This window comes from Diadema antillarum, unplaced genomic scaffold, assembly GCF_040938485.1.
Source record: "Diadema antillarum isolate AM-2024a unplaced genomic scaffold, OU_Dant_1.0 seq00000980_RagTag, whole genome shotgun sequence".
Classification (NCBI taxonomy): Eukaryota; Metazoa; Echinodermata; class Echinoidea; order Diadematoida; family Diadematidae; genus Diadema; species Diadema antillarum.
The window spans coordinates 975,284-992,650 of NW_027271820.1; the positions used below are offsets into that span (position 1 = coordinate 975,284).

The 17,367-nt window shown below is 37.1% G+C and overlaps 1 protein-coding gene across 9 annotated transcripts in view; it reads left to right on the plus strand.

Moving 5' to 3' along the window:
* Positions 1-17,367, plus strand: part of LOC139742102 (protein 4.1-like) — a 162,421-nt gene that overhangs the window by 122,345 nt on the left and 22,709 nt on the right. For 8 of the 9 annotated variants that reach the window (XM_071652664.1, XM_071652669.1, XM_071652666.1 and 5 more), the window contains 8 exons: positions 473-570; positions 1,592-1,764; positions 2,526-2,662; positions 6,229-6,270; positions 8,922-8,972; positions 12,904-13,047; positions 13,799-13,861; positions 15,433-15,543. In XM_071652664.1, coding sequence (XP_071508765.1) covers positions 473-570; positions 1,592-1,764; positions 2,526-2,662; positions 6,229-6,270; positions 8,922-8,972; positions 12,904-13,047; positions 13,799-13,861; positions 15,433-15,543 — 819 coding nt within the window. The remainder of the gene's footprint in view (positions 1-472; positions 571-1,591; positions 1,765-2,525; positions 2,663-6,228; positions 6,271-8,921; positions 8,973-12,903; positions 13,048-13,798; positions 13,862-15,432; positions 15,544-17,367) is intronic. The other variant, XM_071652670.1, reaches the window with a different exon arrangement.

Below are 17,367 nucleotides of genomic sequence, written 5' to 3' on the forward strand. Positions count from 1 at the left end.
TCCTCATGTGGAAGTCGGCGCTGATGGCTTATCTAGCTGCATTGTTCAAATCATGGTTTTCCAGATTCAGGAAGATACTGAGAAGTCTGCTTGGTTATTTGCCAAGTTTAATTTCTGCAGTAAAATGAGCTTAACAGGAGTCAAAACTATGAGCAAATATACAATAGACTTTTCTCTTTTTCCTTTTTTGATGGAAAAATTTTAGTCCCATAAAATGAGTTAATTGTTAAACATTTGTATTTTTTGACATTGACAAAATATTCACTAACATAGCAAAGTGTTTTGAGTTAGTTTTAATATATTTTCAATGTAATTTTTCTGAATTAGCCAAGTGTCATAGTTACCCTTTACCTTAGATATGGAAGAGTGAATACAAACTTACGATGCACACCTGATGTACGTACAAGGTTATAGAATTACTGAATCCAACCTCTGAATTTTCCATTTTTCTTCCTGTTTTTGATGCATACAGTTTGATCACTTTGAAAGTACTATTGGATTCAAACTGGCCAATCACAGAGCAGCAAAACGTCTCTGGAAGGTCTGCGTAGAGCACCACACATTCTTTCGGTGAGTATTATAAAATGGGCTTTACAATCTCTGCAATCTGATTGGTCAATTGTCATGCATTGATTTTTACTGAGCCACTCTGAGCCATGCGTCCGGTAAAATCCGAACGCATGGCTCAAGCCTAGTACAGTGTTCTAGGTGTACCAGACGCATGATGGGGAAAATGGTTGTATTTCATGAATTTACGGGCCAGTTTATAACACAAATGATGCACAGGCCTATTTCGTGGATGAGTGAGAATTGGATGCTCTCGTTTAACTTTAGAGCAGTCTAAAACTCACTCGCTGGGCTCATGGGTTTAAACAGTTCCAAAGTTAAAATCGCGCATCCAATTCTCACCGATCCACTCTGTCCTGTGCATCATTTTTATACCGTCAAGAGATGCTGCAAATAGAAATGACGTACCAAAGATCCTGCCATAAAACGCTTCATCCCTAACTTCCTTCTACACTCCATGCTTTGTAATCTTCTTCCTATGGCACAATGTGCCTGGTTGATACAGTTTGCTGACTATTGTAAAGCCACAAAGATTCTTTATACCACCTGTACAGAACTAGATTTGTCAGTGCAACTTTATATGAGGGTACTAACCACAGCAGAATGTTGAAAAATGTTGGACCAGCAATTCTGTTTCTTATATGTTGTGGATTGCTCTGTGGAAGAAATTTAGAACAAGTTGATTTGAAATTGAGTATTTCAGGAGATGTTTATTGAGAAGAATTTTAATGATGAAAGCTCATGAGCACATTCTACTGGAACTCTCTTATCCTGAGATGGCTTGAAGATGCATGCAGTAATGAACAGGGAAAATTTCAAGAATTGTGTTTCTTTGTTGTACACTGGCTGAAAAGCAGCTGAAACTTAGACTAGGAGACCGGTGGGACCAAGACTAGGTAGTTGCTATGGAATTGCTCCCCTGCGTAGGCTTCCGCTGTTAGTCTTATCAAACAGCCTACTTGCAAGCATTTTCTCCCCCCCCCCCCCCCACTCCAAATCTCATGTGCACCATCTCTTCCCCCAGCCTTGTGCATGCTGAGGTGCCCAAGAAGCGCCCCATCTTCTGGCTTGGGTCCAAGTACCGCTACAGTGGACGTACCCAGTTCCAGACCAGGCAGGCCAGTGCTCAGATTGACAGGGATAGTCCTGCGGTGGAGAGAGGCCGAAGTACCCGCAAGACACGCAGTCTGGATGGTGGTAAACATCTAGCTAGTCCTCTTAGAGAGAGAGAGAAAAAAAATCAAAACAGAAGAAGTTATGAAAAGTGTATATGTACATGTGTAGGTTACTCTTTTTATAAAAATGATGTCTACAAATCATAGAATCTTTCTGTTTTGTCCATGATCTTGGAATATTTTTGTTTCTCGTAATATCTCAGTGTTGCTGCACAATTTGGTGATATACTGAGCAATTTTTAAGCTCAACCCTCCTACCTCATTTAATGTTAAAGGAAATCATGGGTTTGTTTTACACCATGCCTGTGTCATTGATTAGCCCTGGCTTCTTGATTGAGTTTACATTTTCTTTTTAATTCTGACATACACTGATACCACGATGAATCTACGAAAGCCGTACAATGTAGTGGCTTTTTCCCAGCTAGCTGGCAGTGATGGTCCTCATTACTGAAGGAAAGAATAAATGATATACAGCAAGGCACTTTTGGTTGTGTGGCATACAGTTCTTGAGTTGTGTGGTTTTCATGTGTCTTCAAGTATGCATGCAAATCAGAGTATTCACATTTAGAAATTACTGTGTTTATGAATAACCAAATTTGTATACTCGAGAATATATTGAGTATGCCAAAAAGTAAAGTGCTTTCGTGAAATTTGTTGAAAGACACATTTAAAGAAAGAAAAAAATGTTGATCGCTAATTTTCCTTCCTTTTTTTTTTTTGCCACATCTACTGAGACCAACACAATGTTCTTACCCTTTTATTTGTCATGTTCTTGTTGTCAAGGTTACGGCTCCAGCCCTCGTGATGCTGATAGGGAAGATGAGGTCATTACGCCAGACAAGGCACGGACGCTCGAATCACGCCCTCACAGCGGCTACGAGGCCCACGTCCCATATGTCGACAATGAGGAAGAAAAGAAGGTAATTACTGAAATAAGTTGTAAAGTCACAGGATAAGCCTAAGTTAAATCAGATTTAAGTAGTCGGTTTTTACGCCTTGTGCCACAGAGGGTGCCAGAAGCATTATCTTTTGTCCCCCTTTTCACAAGAAATTGATTTTCATTGTACATAATACTTCACTCTCATTACACTCTTAATTTCCTTACTCCTAAAAGTTCTAACATATAGTACTAATAGACGAGCAAAAGGGAGCACACTTTTTTAGATTGTGATCTGTGGGCCAGACCGTATTCTGTACATTTTGCACACAAACTCCCAACTACCAACTACTGTAAAACCAGAAATTTTTGCTTGCGTGAAAGTTTTGTGAATTTCATGTAGAGCCAAGATTTGCGAAAGTAAAATGCATGCAAAGTTCTTGTCACACAATGCATTGAATGCCAACACAATGCTGTATACCGTACAAGAACTCTTAATTTTTTATTGTTGGCAATTTGCGTAGGTTTCATGCCACAAGAAAAGCTGTCGGCTCCAGTTTGCAAAAGTTTCATGCTGCGAAGGTTTCTGGGTTGACAGTACCTTCTCTTGGGCAAGTTCTTATCAGTTTACACTCTTCACAGCATCAAAGGTTTCAAGTGTACTGTTCAGGCAGCTCTCTGAAATTTTGAGGGGAGAATCCTTCAGTTTTCTGAAATGTCAAACAGAAACAATATTCAGCAGCTATTACCCTTGAAATTAACCTGTTGAGGAGAAGTCCTGAGTATGCTCGGGCAAGGATCTGTTGGAAATGTGGGTTGTAGCAAAATCAGCCCGTCCTCAATGGGTTAAGGGATGCACTAAAGTCAGTTAAAAAAGATGTATTGTTGAGATTAATGGTACTGGGGTGATTTTATTTACAGTCATTAAACCAAAAGCCTTGATAGATAAAAATGAAACCCACAAAATACTGAAGATATAATTGTTATGCTCTCTATGATAGTGTAATGGCTGTACCTGTGGAGATATTGTGTAAAGTAGTATCAGTAGACATTTTTGCATTATCTACAAATTGCAGCTGTTTCATGATATATAAATTTTATGTTTGCCAACACGGTTTCTGCCTACTTAAATACACAGGTCAATATCTATGCTATGGTCCTATCCTCTGAATGCAATGTCTGCTTACTTCCCCATTTCATTACTTCTGTTCTGGGCATTTTTGTTTTTCCCCAGTTTCAAGTGATTTCTTTTCTGTGAAAGTTGAAAAGCAGTTTTTCTTTTCCAATCAAACATTTTGTTTTTAAGTGCTTCAAGACTACAAACTGTGTCTTATATACCCATGCTGTAATTGGCAGTGCAGCGTATGTGGATGTATACTATGGCTTTGCTATTGATAGGCGGTGATTGGATCCAGATTTATTAACATGCATACCATGGCAGCATTGTTCTGGTATTTTGTCAGTTTTGCTGCTATCTGTAATAGAAGAAGAAATAGACCACGTCTTAGAATGCCTTTCATGCCTGCATTACCATTAGTCAATATGATAAGATAAAGGACAGACAAAATATTTATTGTGAATAAAGGAGAATATATTATGCCATTTTAGTAGTCATAGCATCTTTAGCATTTGAAGTTGATTATGAAAGATGTCAGTACAACGCATGTAGCAATGTCATATGCAGTGTCTCAGTGTGTAGAGTCCCAGTATGGACAGTTTTTTCTGTCTAGTCTGTTGTAAGCTGCAGATGTATGAATGTGTGACCTCAACCTTCAGTCATTATCTGGATTTGGCAGATCTTAATAACAGTAGGCAGCTGCTCTGAGCATTGTTTGGAGAACCAAAGAAACTCAAGCTGAAACCCTATCTGTGCCAGGGACTTTGGAGAGTGTGTACAACACTATGGGGTTTTCTGTGTCAATCAGCACTCATAGTGCACACAGGATTTGAAGCATGATGACATTTGAAGGCATTTGACAATTTTCTGACTTGTTGGAAGGTTGCTATTTTGGAAGGCTACTATTTCACAGTGGAATGGCATGATATCAATATTTTAATCAGTAAACTTTGATACTAGTTTATAGCTTGTAATGCTTTGACAGAGGCATTGCAACAGAAGTAATTACTGATATACAAACTAGAAAATTTGAGAAAAGGCTGATTTGCTGTCTGTATGGTATCACTGAAAAGATTCAGATCCAGTAGGCGAAAGTCTCATCAAGAACAGGTAATATGCAAGTGATTGTGACAAAAGGAACTATTAACCTTTCTCTATGGTAGCTGCAGTAGTAGCAGTGGTAATGAATGATACCAGATTTAAATGCAGCAGGATGGGATGATTTTATTCTCTATTGTGTTATTCAAAAGAAGAACTGTTAGGGTGGTTTTGTGTGAAATTTAGTGATTAAAGGAGTAGAACATTGACAGGTGTAGCCACATTGGACAAGTGTATTCTGATAGGTGTGACAGGAAGTTAATGGAACACGATGTCCCATTGGGACTAGGCATTGAAATAGCTGTAATGAGTCAGTAATTGCAGTTGCAAGGGCATATCTTGATAAACGTGATAAAAATTAAGAAAGTGTGATCATCCTTGTGCTTTGAGGGAACATGTTTATACACTGTGCAGCATTCATAGGACCATGTCAGCTTGGCTTGATGGTACCCACAGCATGCTGTGTTTGCATTGTAAATATTTCAAACATTATATTAAAGCATTTGATTAGAGAGCTTCATATTAGTTGGAAGCATTGTAGTAGAGAGCTTGGTAGCTTGGTGCTATTATACCACTGGAGGAGAGTGAGGTGTGACAATCAGAAAAAAAAAAAATTATATATTTCTTTCTCTTTGTACCAAATTCCCTTTAACATCCTCCTTGCTCTTGAATGTAGCAAAAGAAACAAATTCTGTTCTAAAAACTTGCCATTTGTGACAAAAATGCAAGAAAAAAGTACTCTATATAAACTACTATGAACTCACCCAATTTACCCATGTGCCGTTTTGGCTATCACATGAATGGTGCTAATAAAGTGATGATAAAAGGATCATATTTTGCTTAGACTTTTTACTTTGACCTTACCAGGAATGATAAGACCAGGGCCCTGTTTCATAAAGCTGTTCGTAAAGTTACAAACAACTTACGAGCGACTGGTGATCAGTTCTGATGATGTGCCATACTGATCAGAATTTCCATAATTCAGCATAAGAACTGATCACCAGATGTCTCAAATTCTAGAAGCCTTTTCATGGCAGGATTATATGCTATTTCCATATTACATTCAAGATATGAAGCAAGTGTAATCATTTCGTGTTAACTACTCAAAACTCGTTCAGGTTACAAGATGATACATTAATTACCTCACCACTTTCTTTGACTATTGTCCATTGTCACACCTTGCTCTAATATCAGCCTGAAAACCGCCCTGTCCGTAGAAAGAGCATATATATATTATATTTTTTTTTTCCTTTCTGTGTTTCTCCACACGTATCCCATCAATCGATTCTCTCCACCCTTCTCCTTTGGTCCCATCCTATTATCATTGATTCAAAATTTCCCTCCTCAACAACTCACACCTACTTCACCTTCTTACCGCATTTCACTCCTGGAAGAAATCACAGCGTGTTGATTCGGAAGACGGAAGCCGGGATGCGGTATGTCATGAGAGGCTGGGTTTTCTCTCGACACAAAATAAAACCAAAAGAACTTTACAGAACAAGGGGCCCATTTCTTTGACACATGATGGGTCACTGTAGAATTCTGTGTGCCGTAGATTGGGTGGCTGTATCAGAAAAAACATGTGAGGGAATGAAAAAATACAGATATTCATCATTGACATTTTTGCGTGTGTTACATGCTTTTGTATTTGGTACAAAGTGCAGACTTCTTGAAACTAGTTCTTTGCTTTTCGGTCGCTAGTATGTTTTACCTGTAAACTGCATCTGTCAGAATTACTATTCCTGTTTTACTGCTACACTGTACATCATGAAGTAGGATTCGCGTTGCGATAGATAGAGGCAGAGTAAAGAAAAGGACTTGGAGAGATGATGCCAGATTGACTGACACAACAAATTTTACCAGCAAATACAGTATGCAGCAAAATCATTTCCCTAATAGTTTTTTCTTCTTGTTTTTCTGAGTGAAAGGAGAAGTTGAGATCCCAAAGAAATGGGCCCCAGTAACCATGGCAACAGTCTGCTTGTTTCTGTCCTGTTGATGCATGACATGGTCCATCAGCTACACACTCTCATGCAAGGAATTTTTACGACTTTTGTTATTAAGTTAACATCTCAGATCATATGTGGTATTCGTCTATAATTTTGTATTGTGTGTGAGTGCGCGTGTGTGTGTATGTATGCTTGTGTGTGTGTGTTCTACCCCGTTCATGACTCCAGCACATAAGGAGAGTTTTTTATTCCCTCGTCACAATTACTTTTCCCCCTTCTTGTAGCATGGACATCTGACACATAACAAAAGCTTTTGGCATGGTTTGATACTAGTAATACATCAGTTAGGAGGTCATTTCTTCTTTTTTTCATTTTACTTTTTTCAAGTGGCATGCTTCAATGGTTGAGGGGTTTTTTCCCTTCTGTTTTTTTTTTTCAAGAAGTTGCTAAGATTTGCATTGTGAGCATGACCATTAAAAATCAATCTTCCTTCATGAGTGACATTGTAACTCCAAACTTTTGTAACTTGTTTTCTGTAGGACTATGTGTTATCGCTGACACTAGTGTTACTGCATAGTTATGATAATGTACTCTTGCAAAAGATTCATGAATCATTACTTTCCAGATGGCATGTATTCTGTACTAATGACCCAGTATGTTTTAATCCTGCAGAGGTAATTAGCTAACAGGTTTTGTAATTAGCCGTTATGTAGAGCTAAAAAAGGTGCATATGTATTAAAGTTGAAATTTAATCAAATGACTCAAACTTTGTTTGTTTCTCCCAGAGATTAAGTGTCTTCTCTCCCCCCTGAAAATGGTCTGAAAGTGTTTCTTAATCTGAAAATTCCACCGGGAGGATTGTTAATGCATTATCTGCATCATGCTTTCAAGGTTTGAAATGTGAAAATGTTTCCGGTCATACTCATGAAGGAAGAAATAAAACAGATTTGTTCTGAAGTTGATGTCTTTTTAAGTTTATTTGGTAAACCAAGCTGTATTTCCTCTATTTTTTGTTTGAGTTTGCATATTACTTTCTTTTTGAGTTTGTCAAAAGCCGTGGAAGTTTTTGAGTTTCAAAGAAAGTCTGCAAAGTGTATATCGCTGTCTACATTGGTCTTGTAGCTTTGATTTGTGCCAACCTTTGGAAAATAGAATTTACCTGATTACCGATGGTCAGATTATTTGGAAGAAATATCTTTGATATCAGAGTCTGTTAGTGATATAAATGAATTAAGGAAAACATGTTGAACGATTTGTAGTTAACAGGTAAGGCTTGATGAACATTAAGTATTAAAGTTTGATAGAATTATTTTGTTCTGAAGAGAGCGTGCCTCAGGATTTCATGATTCTATAGTTAAATATCAAAACATGTCCTTATGTAACCATTGTGAAGGCGAGGCTGGGTTGTTAGAATTTTTGTTCAATGCAAGTACCAGAATGCTGTAATTGCTATAATAGTCAACTGCCAAGAATAAACACATCTGGCTTTTAGATTTTGAAATATCTGTCCATATCTGCTTATAATCTGTCCAAAAGGGCTTTGGAATTTTTATTGTTTCACAAGCATTGATTTGTCCAAGTGAGCAGCAGTAGAAAAGAGCTATTAAAGTCTTCATTTTGTGTAACATTGGTATGAACTTGAATGCTGTCATAGCCTGGATTTGTTCACTCAAAGTGAATGAGTGCTGTAGTTTTCTCTGAACCATTCTCATAATCACTGTCTGTTCCATGAAGACTGATCACACTACATTGAAACATTTGCTCTCAGGGACCTTATGACTCTACACTAAAAGATATTATGTAACAGAAATCAGGCTAGGAAGTTATGCCAATGTATTTGTTCCTCCTCAACAGTGAGATTGGATCTATCCAAATGTTCTGGAGATTTTAAAAGTGCTGTAATTCTTGTGATGATAACCTAATCTTGAATTGATATATCTCTTCTTGTCTCTACTTCTCTCTGCCATCCCCATCATCAATCTCGACTCTGCCATGATTACGCATATCATTAAATGAATTGTGGGTAATCACATGACACACACACACACGCACACACAATTCTCGTGCACACTCACACGCTGGCATACATCTGTACGATTGCAATGTGTGATTGCGATTACGACGTTGGCTTCGGGCAGGAGTTGGATTTGACATCGGACGAGGGGGATTACGACGGCGACACCCAACATGTGCGCGAGCTCAAGCTATCCTATTTCTCGGTCTGTTGAAAATTAACTTGCATCGTTCGCAAGGCTAACACTACCACTCTATCTCTCTTCTGACTCTCTGGTCTCCCTCATCCCATTATCTTGTCACCCTTTCTCCTTCCTTCCCTTACTTGACCTTTGACCCTGACTCCACTCCTCTCTTTTTCTTTTCATCCTCATTTTGATCCGTTTCTTTTCCCCAACCAGTGTGAAACCCATCCGTTTTTAGATATCATGTAGTGCTTGTGCGGTGTGACTCTGTAAATTTTGTGGAAATCAATATGTTATGTCCCAAACCCCAGAATGTTATTCCCAGATATAACCACAAACCTCAGCCCCCTGTCCAGTAAAAAGCAGAATGCATCACAAGCATTAGTGTAATCACTGTCTAGAGTAAGTTATACCAACAAAAGTGTTTGCATTCATCATGGAATGCTCGTTACGGTGTAAGTTGATTATAGATGTTTGATGGTGATGGTACAAATCCTAGAAATCTGTATTAGCTTGTGCTTTATTTATTTATTTGTTTTTTAGACAAGATTTGTGGTGCAGAAAGGTAAAACAAGATTATTTTATTTATTGTATGGCTTATCATATATGATTGGTTTAAATTATCCAACAAAGGAACAAGTCCAGAGTTTTTTAAATACAGTGTTTTTTTTTAAATGTCAGTGTAAGTAACAAAAAGTTTCTTATACTCTGATAATTTGTTTGAAGCGATATTTTTTTTTTGACTTATGGAATTATCCCTTGTGCTGTCTGAATGCTATTATTTCATAATCAGAAGGATATTAATATCAAAAAGTGTGCTGTTGTATCTGCCCCTTTACTTCTGATGTTTTACTTTTAGGTATCTTGTCCAGTTCCTTGTTTCACTTCATTGCAATTTCTTTGCTGCAGTTTCCTTTCTTTGCGTAAAAAATCAAAACTTTCTATTTTTAAAACGTGATAGAGCCACTTGCCGAACAGAGCACCATTAGTGTTATGATGAATTGTAGCAAATACGACCTCTCTGTAGGTATGAAAGTTACGATCTGTGGGGAAGAGTTCAAATTACGATGAAATTCATTTATGATACAGTATGTATATTGATTTGTGGAATAGCAAGAAAACATGTGGAGGTGATAAATCTCACAATAATTCTTTCACTGAGGCTAATTACTGAGAAGAAGAAGTCCTAGTCATTCCAAATCCTAGAGGAGCGAACAGAACATTTCGAACTGAGAAGTTAAAACACACACAAAAAAAATCATGTCTCTCTTTTAGGATATCCTCCCCTCATTTTACCCCTCATCCTTCAGACCATTCCATTATCCAGAGATCTATCAAAATAAATTAATTCCTGTCTGTATCAGCCCTCTTTCCATCTATAGATATACCTATTCCATTCATTAAATTTCTGATTATTTAAGAAAAAAGAAAAGATTATGTCCTCTTGTTGTTAAGTTCCTAGTGGCATGAAGTTTAAATTCTGTGAGCCTGTTAGCTGGTACTTGGAGTGCTATGTGTCAGAACAACACAAACCACTTTAACCACTGTGATTTCTTTTCCTTCCTTCTGACTTGCGTTGGATTGTTTATGCAACTCCCGTTTGTTTTATGTGGAAAGTGAAAAGGCATTCCTCTTCTTGGTTTGATTCTTTTTGATACGACACCTGATAGTGGGTTGGTTTGCTTCGTGTATTCTTGCCGTGGAATTCGTGCCAGTGTGTCTGTCCAATCCTGTGCAGTCTTTTGTTGTAATGCATTGTGCAAGCTTTGTCTTGTTATGTTAAACTGCAAAGACGAAACACATGAACACACAATCACACTAAATGTAGTGTCATTTTGTTTAGATAGAGTTAAAGGGGCCTATATTGTCTTGGGATAGAAAATACTGCATTAAAAGATCCAAATATCAAACTGTATTGTAGTCTCTTTGTATGTCTGTGTATATATGCTTTTTTCAAAGCTGCTAGAAGCAAACTATTTCATGCATCTTGCCAAAAAAAAAAATGGATAATTCCACTGCAATATGCCAGGAAGTCAGGATGGGTTTGATTATATAATTCATAATCGTATCAACTGCATTTTTTTTTTCCAACAGGAGTACTGATATAGTAAACCAAATGCAGACTTAGTTTTACTTCGTTTTCACCTTACATTTGTGAGAGAGAGAGACATTGTTTGTTACGATGACCTTTACAAGGAATTTGTCCCATTGTGCGGCTGTTTTTTTCAATGAAACCTCTTCCATCAACTCAAACCTTGTCAACAAGGATGGTAGACAACTAGTCTTGGAAACCATACTAGGCTGACAAAACAGTTTCAGTACAGCTTTTGGAAGTAACAATTACAGTGCATAGTAACAGATATAAATCAGTTCCTCACTGTGCCATAATGTTCAAGAATACATCAAATAACACTTGAAGAAATAACAGTAAAACTCCCCACCCCCCTAAAAAACAGCAAAGGAGAGAGAAAAAATGCTTCCCTTAAAGCAAACAATTGATGTAGATACATTTTTCACATTGTGAAATAAATTTCATTGTTCCAGACATGCACACAAGTATTGTTGTTGATGATTGTTATTATCTATTGTTATCACCTAGTTTTTGTTTTCTTTTGATTTTGATAATCCTGCTAGTTAAGAGGAATGTGTCTGGAATTTGGCAGAATTTGCAAAAGAAATATTATAGAACAAACTTGGCAAGGTCTTTCCAAAATCTGTGCTACGCAAGTCTCGGAGTGAAATAAAGTAGTGTTAGCTTTAATAGGCTATGCTCATGAATGGAGAAATGTTTCTTTCACAGTGGAGATTCACCATTCATTTTCTTGTTCCATATATGGCAAAGAAGAACTTCACATGCCATCATGTCCCCATCTTCTTTGGAATCACAGAAAAATTGCCCCAATTCTCTGATTTCAAGAAACTATTTTCCTTTAACCACAATTGCTGATGTGTGCATTTAAAGAATTTTGTACCTGTGTGAATAAAGAGACATGTTAGACACTTTGATATGATAACTCAGGAATGAAAATAGAAGAAGAGTGTTGTGCCAAGAAAATTTGACTAGTCCATCTGTATTTATTTAAAATCATGATAAGACTGGAGTCATGTAGACATGTAATTGCTTTAGAAGTGATTTCCCATTCACAAAAAAGAAAAAGAAAAAATAGAGATAAATACAATGTAGTTCTGCTACACATGAGATAATTTTGATCCCTAATTCCTTTAATACAGATATTGCCTGTTTGGATATTGTAATGTAATGCAATTGTACACCGGAATGAACCTTTGTATGTTTCATATTTGTTGTTTGTACGGCTTGGATCAAAACTAACCTCATACTCAAGTGAACGTGGCCACTTCTCAATTGCCAGATGTAGAAATTGTGAGACTGTTGAATGTGTGACTGTAATTGCATGATTATGTAAAGGCAAATCCAGAGGGGGTTCTGGCTATTCTAATCATTTCTTAAACATTACATTAGATTGGATTAACATTGCATTGATGATATAATACCTAAAGGAAATATCTAAAACTGGCAGATTTGTGATCAAAGTGATTTTGCAGTGTGATACAAGAACACCAAAAATTCTAATAGTAGATACACTGTTTTGTGGAGTTTACAGGTGGTCGCTGCTTTCCATTGTGTTTTGCGTTAATCTTTGAGAAACATGAACTGTACAATAGAGAAATGCTCAGAAAACTTTTCTTTTGAGCATCGTGAAAGGAACGTGATTCATGAAGACATTGCTGGTCAAAAACTTCAGAAAACTCTAACCACCAAGGACTGATCCACCTCAAAAATTGAAATGAGCTCATTTTTCGTGTTGTCTATTTCAAGAAATGACTGAGGTAACATGCGTTATTCTGTCAGTGGGCCAATGTGCTTTTACCTTACTCGTTTGGTTTTCTTTACTCCCTGCAGCGGTCAGCTGACAACATGGCGTCGAGTCCACCCGTGGATCCAGAAGCAGAAGCGGACCCTGACCTGGGAACATACCACAAAGAAGTCACAACGGTCACCACTACCAAGACTACGACGTACACAGTAGAGAGAACTGGGGATGAGGTTGGTATCACACTTTTGCTCTGGAAGGAAAACTCACTTAGATGGTGTCAAACATTCATTTCCTTCTATATGTTCTCATGCCAAGAAAGTGGGGACTAGGTTGGCATCAGGTCTCTCTATCTCTATTTTACTCTCAAAGATGATGACAACCTTTTTGGTGTCAAAGCTTGGGGGTGTCTCTTAAAGCTGTTTGTAAAATTACGAACGACTTAAGAACGACTGGTGATCAGTTCTTGTGCTGAATTATTGAAATTCTGATGAGTATAGCACATCAGAACAGATTGCCAGTCGTTCTTAAGTCATTCGTAACTTTACGAATAGCTTTATGAAACACCCCCCAGGTCACAAAGTGATAATGAAGTTGGAGACATTCACTTTCCCTGTCGTGTTTTGTTTTACACCCCCTTGTTTTCCAGTGCACAAATATGATTGGAAGTGGCTTCACTGTATATGTTTCTCCTTTTACTGAGTATCATGACCTCACATAATGTTTAGAATTGATTTGTGTTGTTTGTGCTGTAGTTCACTCCAATATTGGAGCTCAGTTATATGTTTGATGATCACTCAGTGCCTTTTCTGTAAATGGTGTGCAAGTTGGTCTAGACCACCTGGAAGCGTGCTGGTAAACGTGAAAAACTATGCTGGAAAATACAGCAGTGGCTATGTACACTGTAGGTTGAAATAATACAGTGCATGTCTGTGGTTAATTGTGTCTGTCAGTGTCACTGTTGATCATTCCATCTTTTAATAGAATGGTGAGGTTGTCACGGAAACCAAGACAACAACGATGAGTTCAGATGGACCGGAAGATGAGGTAACTCGTCTTTTCTTAACCTTTCTCTCACCGTTTCTCGCTTCTTCTGCATTTCAACATTTTGACCCATTTAACTCTCATTTTCCTTTCAGAAATATCACGTTTGATTTATCATATGCTTTACTCTCATCTTTTCTGTCATTGCTTTTCATTTTCTTCAAAACTCTCCAGAAGTATGGTGCTCTTTCACTAACATATGTTTGATTTTTCAGCAGATGGTATGGACACAAATGTTTTTGTGAATGTGCAAAATGACATAAATGTGTGTATGTGTGTGCTGGAAAAATGTCTTCACTAACTTATATTGACTCCATGGTTGATAGTGTCTCTTTTACCCTGCTTTGCCATTCTTACCTTCTCTCTCCACCAAGACAGAAACAAAATTTGTGAAATGCTTTGGTTATTACAGAGAGGTTGATATATTTGATGATTTTTAGCCCTCTGTTTGTAAGTAACTTGACGCAAATCAGAGTTCTCACTCTCACTTTATTTATTTTTATTTTTTTTATTTGGTCTATTGTTGTCAAGATATTATAAATGAAGAATTTTTATGGTGTGATTTACAGTGTATTTTCTGTGTGCTTCTTTTACTAACATCTGATACTTCAGGTCACTACTGTATGTTGAATATATATATAGTTGAGGAACTTTTACGTTGTAGCTGTCTTTAAACAGTACTTTCCTATCACATTCCTGCTTTTCTCTGCTCTCCTGAAAACCCAGTCAGTTATTATTTATATAGAATGGTCGTGCAATTCTATCATTAGTTTTTGGAAGTACTACAGAGGTTACTTCTTATCCATTGCAGAGTGTTTTAGCAATACATGAGCCTAATTCTCATGCAAATGGATTTTAGTTTGTAAAGTGTCAAATAAAAATGATGATTTAATGGAAAAAAACCAACAACAACGAGAAAATGAAAGTTTGGAACTTTCCCCACATCTGTTCTGAAGTCTGTTAAAATTTGAGTCTGCTGAACATGATGTTAGCTAAAATTGGGATTCTGTTCAAATGGAGTCAGCTAAAATTGGAGTGTGCTAAAATTAGAGTCAGCTAAGATTAGAGTCTAGTAAATTGGAGTTTGTTAAAATTTCAGTCTGTTTAGACTGGAGTTTGCTAAAATTTGACTCATTAACAATGGCAGCTTCTTTCTTTCAGTTTATTCTTTTATCATCAGTTTGTTCATACTAATCATGTTACCATTAACCACAACTTGGCTTGTATGTCTTTTTTGTAAGTATGCACATGTACATAACTTGTGTGAGTGGAAGTGTCAAAATGAGTTGAGTGCATTTCATGTGATATCTAAATTACCATTTTATCCTTACGCCCTTGAAGGTTCCCTATGGTTTTGCAGTTTCTAAGATTGAGGTGTATGCAGCAGTATGCCACATGGGCTATGACTGCTTGTGTTGTGAATGATTTTAATGTTTAATGCCTCATCAGGTATTGGTTTAGAACATAACCTCCCCCCCCCCCCCCCCCCCCTCTATGAGGCGTATACAAACGGTGCCTATGCTTCTAAGTGGTGTGTTGAAAAATGTTGAAACGATCATTTTTGTGTCTCCTAGCAACCAGACTTGTTGGAGGGTGAGCCAACACGGCTCGAGATCACCGAGGGACCTGAAATCATCACCACGACAACGGTCAAAACATTCGTCACTGACAGCTATGCAAATGAGGTATTGTGACATCAGCATTGAAGTCACATATACTAAATAGTAGTTAAAAAAAAGCGTATAAGCACATTCTGTCCTTTTGCATCCCAGAAAAATATGAGCAGCTCACGACTATTCATTTGAATCATTATTAATTCCTCTCTCAGTGCTAATGTATATTCAGCCTTTCTTTCTTGACATTTATATTAACTCCTATATTTACTCAGTATCCCCATGCTTACAGCAGCGCTAGCATCCATCCTGCCTTATATGGATTCTAGAAGGTGTCTTCTCTCTTCTACCACAAGATAGCATCTATTTCTTCAGACACACAAACTGTATCTATAACATTTAGTGAACCATGCCTCTTTCTATGGCTGTACATGTATATACCCAATAATCTTCAAAATTATTCTCACTGATGTATTTAAAGGGGTTCATGCTTAGCTTCAATCACCTGACTTCAATTTTCAGTTTTGTTCATATCTGGTACATATTTTCCTGTCTCTATCTTTGTGTTTGTGTGTGTGTGTGTGTGTGTGTGTTTATGTATGTGTGTATGTTTCAAGGCTATTGTCTCTATTAAAAGGCTGAGTCTGTTTGATCATGTTCATGCAAAACCCATGTCTAACAAAAAATTGACCTGTACTATACAACAAGCTGTATATCTTTGCTTCATACTAGAAACATGTATGTACTTCATTGTATATTAATCTCTCATGCTACTTTTTTGTCTTTCTCAGTTGATGAGTGTGAATCATATTTTATCTCTCTATCATGACAGTTGTCCTTGTATATTTTGTATAGATGACACGATAGATATGAAGCTATCCTGAAAGCAGTCAATATTTTCTTTGAATCCCTGAAAGCAGTCAACATTTTCTCTAAATCCTGAAGACAGTCAATATTTTCTGTAAATTCTGAATGCAGTCAATATTTCCTCTAAATCCTGAGGGCAGTCAATATTTTCTCTAAATCCTGAAGGCATTCAATATTGTCTCTAAATCTTGAAGACAGTCTATATTTTTTCTAAATCCTGAATGCAGTCAATATTTTCTCTAAATCCTGAATGCAGTCAATATTTTCTCTAAATCCTGAAGGCAGTCAATATTATCTCTAAATCCTAAAGGCAGTCAATATTTTCTCTGAACCTTGAACTCGCTACCTCTTACAATTTGTCTTGTCATAGAGAAGGGAAATATTTGACTTGGTGATTTTTTTAATGTCATCAAGCAAACATCCAAGGGAAAAAAATAAAAATGGAAATCTAAATTTTCTCCATTTTGTTTTCTGCAAATATCTTGTGTGGTATGCAAGTTTGTAGCTTGGAAAACAAATTGTGAGTCCAGCATTTCTGCTAAATGAACTTTGTCTCACACACAGTTCTAGATGCAAGCTCTAGTTCTGTTGCACACTATGTGTTTCCTTTGCTTGATATGGTGTGACTCTAATCGTGTTATACTGCTGCCATCTTGCATTAATTAAGATGTGGAAATTATGGCAAACCTGCAACCAATTTGATTGTTAATGCCATTATTTTCTTTCCTGGAAATTTGCTGATTGTGTGATCAATTTCTTTTCCCCCAGAATAACAATGATTTACCCTTCCTTTGTGATGTCATAATTATATTGCAGTTATAAACGACCTGGTATCCATCCTGTGTAAAGTTGCTGCAACTATCAAGATTTGTTTTTGTTTGTTTTTTCCCCCTGTGCAATGGATTCTGTTTGTTGCAAAGAGTGTTGCCAAGATGGTGGCAGATTTGATTATTAAGCGAATGTTGCTCTGCTGTGCCACAAAAAATAGCTGAAAGGAAAAAAAATGAAAGAACAACTGACAGATATTAA